The 7,436-nt window shown below is 28.1% G+C and overlaps 1 protein-coding gene across 7 annotated transcripts in view; it reads right to left on the minus strand.

The window, feature by feature from the left end:
* LOC412108 (casein kinase I) overlaps positions 1-5,297 on the minus strand; it is a 28,993-nt gene extending 23,696 nt beyond the window's left edge. For 5 of the 7 annotated variants that reach the window (XM_006558957.3, XM_006558956.3, XM_026443767.1 and 2 more), the window contains exons 1-7: positions 4,371-4,613; positions 4,064-4,174; positions 2,385-2,533; positions 1,223-1,419; positions 917-1,119; positions 553-814; positions 2-153 (exon numbers count right to left, since the gene is read on the minus strand). In XM_006558957.3, the coding sequence (XP_006559020.1) occupies positions 2-153; positions 553-814; positions 917-1,119; positions 1,223-1,419; positions 2,385-2,533; positions 4,064-4,174; positions 4,371-4,446 (1,150 nt within the window). In that variant the 5' untranslated portion in view covers positions 4,447-4,613. Of the gene's footprint in view, position 1; positions 154-552; positions 815-916; positions 1,120-1,222; positions 1,420-2,384; positions 2,534-4,063; positions 4,175-4,370 lie in introns of all 7 variants that reach the window. The other 2 variants (XM_016914939.2, XM_006558954.3) reach the window with 2 other exon arrangements.
* Positions 5,298-7,436: the final 2,139 nt, after the last annotated feature.

Genomic DNA, 7,436 nt, shown 5'->3' on the forward strand with positions numbered 1-7,436 from the left:
CCTTGAAGATCGCTCTCCTGATTGTCCTGATCGCGAAGAGCGTCTATCGCCTCGCGTTTTTGCCGCATGCTTCTCAAATTTGTAGTCGTTCCACCTACAGTCGGACCCACCGTCCCCACTGATATGTTTGCCAAACACTGCCGGGTGTAAGGTCTGTAAAAAGGAGATATATATTCGATTATGGTAATATTACAGATTTTTATCTAATATTCTAATATTATTGTATAAATATAAAAGAGCATTAATTAAATGATGTATAATTCGATGAAGAATATAACAAGGTGTAAATAGTTTTTACAAGTTAGAAAAAAGTAGATCTATTTGGTTATATTTATGTTGTTAAACAGGACTATTTCCCGATTCATTGACCCACCCGCCAAGAATAGAACGCGCTGGGTAATGAAATGACCATGCTATTTATATATGCATGGAGAGACAGCATAGAGAGAGAGAGAGAGATGCGATTGCTGAACATTTTCACGTCTAATTTCATACGGAAACGGTCCGCGATTTGCGGATATATTATTACATTCTGTGACGAGAGACACCAACCTAGATCGATGCTCTTGATCATTATTAGTCCCAGAGGGCAGCGCTGCGTTCGTATGTTGCGACTGCATCGGTGTTTGCTGCGTCGAAGACAATGTTTGTTGCCTCACGTTACCGAATTTCAGCCTATTCCAATCGAAGACGTAATCGTATGTGAAGCCTTCTTCGTGGAACAACGTCCGGAAAAGTTGCCGAAGATACGAATAATCCGGCCTTTCCTCGAATCGTAGTCCTCGACAATACCTTAGATATTGCACGAACTCAACTATAATAACAAAATATATTTATTTGTAATATAATATAGAGTTGTATGATATTGATTACTTTTTTTTGTAACGATAACATAAGAATAATTGGTAAAATTTACCAGGATAACCCTTGCATAATTCTTCGATGGGTGTAGACATTTTCTTTTCAGAAATACGCTCGTATTTCTGTCGTTTAGTTGCCGCTTTCAGACCTTGCCAGGGTAAGCTACCTCTATTGAAATACATAAGGACATATCCCAAGGATTCAAGGTCGTCTCGTCGTGATTGTTCAATTCCCAAATGTGTATTAATACTCGCGTATCTATTAATCCGTTAAGTTGATATTTTTTTTTTTTTAAAATACTAGGCAAAAATTAATGTAAGATGGAATAATGGAAATGAAATTAATACATTGATAAACAAACCTGGCTGTTCCTGTTAAGTTCTTGTTTTCTCGATAAGGTATGTGTTTGTGAGTACGGCCATCGCGATACTTTTTGGCCAATCCAAAATCTATAATATATACGAGATTTCCCTTTTTTCCCAAGCCCATCAAAAAATTATCTGGTTTGATGTCTCGATGGATAAAATTGCGACTGTGAATATAATCCGTTCTACTTATCTGTGGTCAGAATATAAAGAATATTTTTTGTAAATCATTTTTCCAAATTGTAAATTATATGTAAGAAAAAAAAAATACTTAAGAAAAGATGCGATAATGTGTTCTGTAAAAAGTATTGGTATTGACTATATGATAAAAAGAAGAAGAGAAAAAAATTTATGTCACATTCAACTTATACTTTTGTAATTATGATCAGTATTATTATTGCATACAAATATATAATTGGTATAAAAAAAAATAATCAGGATATAATAGTAAAATAAAGTTTTTAATAATAATTCACAATTAATAAATAAAAAATATATAAATATAACAGAAAAATTTCAAGAATATACTTCTTTTTTTTTTGTTTTTTTAATGAATTCTACATTTAAATTTTTTAAAATCATTTTTTGTTAAAAAGATTTTAAGTTATTATAAAGCTTTATATATCAGTTTTAGTTCTGCTTTACTGTTTTTGTTAGAATAAGAAAGCTTTCTTATCAGCCGACACAATTGTTAGTTGATAAGAATGTAATTTATATTGTAATTTATTTCAGTAACAAAAAACAGAATAATAAATACTTGCATATAATCACAATTTGAACTTTGAACATTATTGTACATATGGTTGTAATTATAATGGTATTACAGAAACAGAATCAATGTTCTTGTTTCAATAAAGTAAGATAAAATTACATATGTAATCATTTGTTTTCCAATTGTTTTAAAATATAAACTAATTTCATTTTTTTATATATGTTATGTAAAAGAAATAAAAATGATCAAGATAAAACAATGTATCTTTTATTATTAATAAATAAGTGCAAGTATTATTCATTATTAAAAAATTATTATTACAAATAAATTTCATTTAAACATTTCATGTGTACAATTCATTAAAACAAACAAAGAAATTAGAATAAAAAATAGATATTTCTATGTAAAAAATATTTTGATTTCAAATTCAAAAAATTATTATTTACCAATTGATCGGCGAGAAGCAAGACTGTTTTCAAAGAAAAAGTTCTTGAACAGTAATTAAATAGATCCTCCAATGATGGACCTAGTAGCTCCATTACCATTACATTGTAGTCACCTTCTGAACCACACCATTTTATAGTTGGTATTCCAACTGAAATATTACGATAAATATGTTTTGATAATATTACATATATATATATATATATTATATTTGAATTGTATTAAAATTTACAAATAAAAAATTTATCCAAATATGAAATATCCAAATATTCATATAATATTGAATTTTTAATTTACAAGTAATATTATTGCATAAAAAATGGAATGATAAAATTATATGGTAATAGATATTCAGACATTTAATTCATATTTTCATTTAATATTCATTTTTTATATTTAAAAATATGAATATATTTAAAATATTAGAATTCAGATATTGCATGCTATCTTACAAGATAAATTATATAACATAATAGATATTGATTTTATATTTAATTGAAAGAAAAAACAAAATATAATTCAATTATTGAGGATATTAATATGAAAATAAACTTAACTTTTTACCGTAAATATTAAAATAAAAAATTTAATTTAAATATTATATTATATTCTATGATATTATTTATAGTATATTTTATTTTATTTTAATTGTTCTTATTCATTTATAATAAAAAGTTTTTTTGATCATATCAATATGAATTTTAAGACTTATATGTATATATGTCATATCGCGTTTTATTTTTAAAGGCCTATATACAAGCCTAATTTAGACATGAAATATTTTTTCTATGCCAACATATAACACAATCATTTGCCACAATCATTGTTGCAAGGAATTATAAATCATATCAAATCATTTAATTTTCTAAAAATTGATAATTAATTAGTAATTTCATAAAATTCACTAAACAACAAATTAATTTATGCAATAATACAAATATTAAGCAAGATTAACTTTTTTATTTCGTCTATTTTAAAATATTTCGCATAATATATACAAAATAATAATCTTTTTAATGATTTTTATTTGTTGGAAATATATTAGACAAAAGCTATAAAAGGATCAGTATTTAATATTTGTAAGAATTTGTAAGAATGTTAACAATAGATAAGATTTGCAACGAAGATATCTATCTCTCTAATGAAATCTTTGTATAAAAATTTTTAGAACAAATAGAGATAATATATTTATATTTATTTCAAATAATTTTATGTCGATGACATGTCCAAAACGCTAAAATCTACGGAATATTATTCATCGATGCTAGTCTACAAAAAATAAATTAATGCTTATAACATATATTTTATTTATGTATATTTCAGTATAAGATTGGAAAATATAAAAAACTCGTACATTAGATATTGGAATTAATTGGAATTATTCAATTTATATTATAAATTTTAAATATGTAAACGTTAAAACGGTAAAGTTCCTTATTGTCACAAAGAACAGACAATGAAAAAGGAAGAAAGGAATAGCAAGGAGACGAAAGAGGGGTGGGGAGGAAAGAGAGAGGGAGAAAGAGAGAAAGAAAGAGAAAAGGTTCAGTGGCCAGACCAACCAGCTGTCCAACAAACACAAAATTCTGACAGTTCTCAGGTGACGGTATATAAGTTTCAAAATACACGAGAATATGGAAAATCAAGGTGGAGCATAAATAATAGATGAAAATTTACTTACCACCACCTTGCATCATCCTGTAGAACTTCGATTCTATGTGTAACTGCGGATGCCGCGTTTTTATACATTCTAGCTTGATGGCGACTTCCTCGCCGGTAGAGATATTGGTACCTGAGAAACGACAAAAAGGCCAAAGGCCCAGTCACGCAGTTAGAAAAAGAAAATATATATATATATGCACGGGGGAGTTGGCGCGTTCATGCATGTCGTAGGGCAAATATGTAACCGTCGTGTGGGTAGACGGGTGGATTATAGGGAAGTGGGGGAAATCTAAGTAAAAGGTAAATGTCGAAAATAAAAAAATTACCTAGATAAATGTCGCCAAAGGAGCCACTCCCGATTTTCCGTCCGAGCCGGTACTTATTTCCAACGCGTAGCTCCATTCTCCAGCCTCGCGGGGCTCACGAAGAAAAGTAGCACGGGGCAAAAGCGACTTTGGACAGCCGACTCGAGGAGCGCTTCGTGGCTCCGTTGGTGCGCTTTGAACGAGACTTGGCTGCGTGTTACAAACTGGACGTGGCCTCCATCTTTGGTCGCGCCACTGATCGCGAACCTACAGGCATTTCTTCTTTCCTCAAAGGAATACTGTTTCTTTTCGCTGCGATGGCGGTCGCGCTGATGGCGCTACTGTCGTCGTTATCGTTGTCGTGTTGTTGACGGCGCTGCGGTTGCTACTGTTGCTGTTAGACAAAGATCACACAACTATCGAGTCGACTATCAAAAGACTCGCTTTCCACAGGAGGTGGTTGATTTACTTGTCTTTATATTTTTTAAATTTAATATATTCAAGAATACGTTTCGAGAAATACTACCGGATCTCACCAAATGTGTCGATCCGGGTAGATTAACGCGTACCCACCAATGGGAACACGAACCGCGTAAGGGCATCTGCCCTTTCGCTGCGCGGATCTGCACCGGAGACCGAATGGCGCACAATAATGGCCGTCTAAGATTCACCAATCACGAATCACTTCTTCGACACCTTTATCGTGAACGCACCTTTTTTTTGAATTTTCAATTATAAGATTCAATTGTCCACTCGTACAACTTTATCATGGCACTCTATCACTTTCGCTCACTTTCCATAAATGCTTTAATGCAATAAGTCCTACTCTACTGTTGCACACTACTATCTCTGAACCGTAACCACCACAACGACGAACACGATGAACATATGTAAGTACGCAAGCGCGACTGCTTTTCGACACGCCTGAAAACCTTAGGCGCCATCTGGTGAACATTAGTCGAATCATGATCGATAATATTTCCGGTTCGTTTTTCGATTACTCGATATTATATTATTTATATCACTTTCAAATTCATTTGAAAAATATTTGTCAATAAATTACGTATACGTAAAAATTATAAGATATAATTTTTCAAAAAATAAAACAAAAAGTTTTATTCACTTTTTATTTTTAAAATATTATAAACTATAAATTTAAAAATTTCACGATACTTAAAAAATAAATTTGCATATATTTTAAAGATAGACATATATATATATATTAGTTTTATTATATGTATATAATTTATAAATATAAAGGAACAAACAGGAAATGTTTTAAGGGCAGTTTTTAACAATTCACGTATACAATATGTAATATTTTATCAAGGTAAAAAACAAATAATTTTACAATAGCAGAAATACTTACGTTTGTTTTTTCATACATTTTTCATTCAGCGCATTGACTTCACTTTTGTTATAGTTTACAATTGTAATAAAATTAATAATACAGGTGCTCTGGTAGCACAATACATTAGATTGAACCTTGTATCGAAAAATTTATTTAATTCCGTTTATTATTTAAATTTAATATAAAATTAAGCAAATACGAATAATGTTGAAACAATAGGGAAAAAAGTATTAATAAAAGTATGAAAGAAAATTTTCGATATATACAGATACATATATATATATATATATTGATAAAATTGTACGCAAAAAAATTCTGTTATTCGCATTTAATAATCTTAATAATCTTCACTTTCATTGAAAATTGAAAATTTATTAATATTTTTTTTTTTAATATTTTTTTAATATTACATAATAAGTGCAGTCGATGCTATTCATTTTATCATTATTATAACATTAAGATTTTCTATCTTCATATTGATTATATACATTATATTTATATGAATTATATATATATATATATATATTATTAATTTACAATATTCATATAACTTAATTTAAGAGTCGAATAATTTTCAGACCATATATACAAGTATATATGATAATGTACAATGTTATTTAATTTATTTTCAATATAATTAACAATTCTTTTTTATAATTATGATTTTATAGAAATTTTTTAGTAAAATTTAAAATGCAAAATTAAACTTGAGATATTATTTTTGATATTACAATTGATTTGACAAATTTGCATATCACAATAATTATACTGTAAATCATAAGAAAATGAATTTCAAGTATTATAATGATAAGTCAATCAAATATATACTGCCATGATCATAGATATTTTACATTTTAATTCTGTAATTCCATCTTTAATTCCATCGGATTTCACAATCAATTTTAAATATTAAGCAAAACAAAATTTTGACAATTCAATACTAGGCCTATAATGTAGTAGGCCTAAATAATTTAGGCTTTATTGTTAATAGAATTAGGCCTAATATTTATTTATAAATAAATCTTAAAAAAAAATGCAAGAAAAATGTTTTGTATTGTGTCATCTGTAGATCAATTTATTAAAACATTATTTCATTAAATACAATTTCAAAATATTTTTTATTGGTACATTTTTTTAAAAAAGAATCATGAGAAATTTTTACGATTTGTTTCATGACGCACGAAACTAAATATAATTTAAAAACTATAGCCTGTACAAAGAAATAAGATACATCACAAATTGTGAACATGGCAGCCATATTGTAACGCAACGAATATGTTGTGCTACGACATATTTCTAAATAATAATATTTAAAAAAATATTTAAAAAAAAAAAAAACGCAACTTAAATCATCTATATTATATGGGTGAATAGTGATAAAAGATCAAGAAAAAAAAAACGTGTTGCGAAAATGCCTAACAAAAAATAGAGAAGTAGCTATTTAAGTAAAATTACGTTGAAAAGACTTAGAGAAATTAAGCAACGGAAAAAAATGCAATTATCAATGACTATGACGTAGTGAAACGAGAATTGTGGAAATTTTATTGTTTATATTCATTAATTATCAAGTTTTTTTTTGCTAAAAATAAACATTAATTCATTCTTTCAAGCGACGAAAACTTCTTGAACTGATTTCATCTTATATAAAAAAAAATATATATATATATTTTTTTTTAGCACTGCATTTATGTAATCTCATTAGATAAAAAACATGTTAAAATTATTTCTGACGTAGG

The sequence above is a fragment of the Apis mellifera genome, linkage group LG11 (genome assembly GCF_003254395.2).
Source record: "Apis mellifera strain DH4 linkage group LG11, Amel_HAv3.1, whole genome shotgun sequence".
Classification (NCBI taxonomy): Eukaryota; Metazoa; Arthropoda; class Insecta; order Hymenoptera; family Apidae; genus Apis; species Apis mellifera.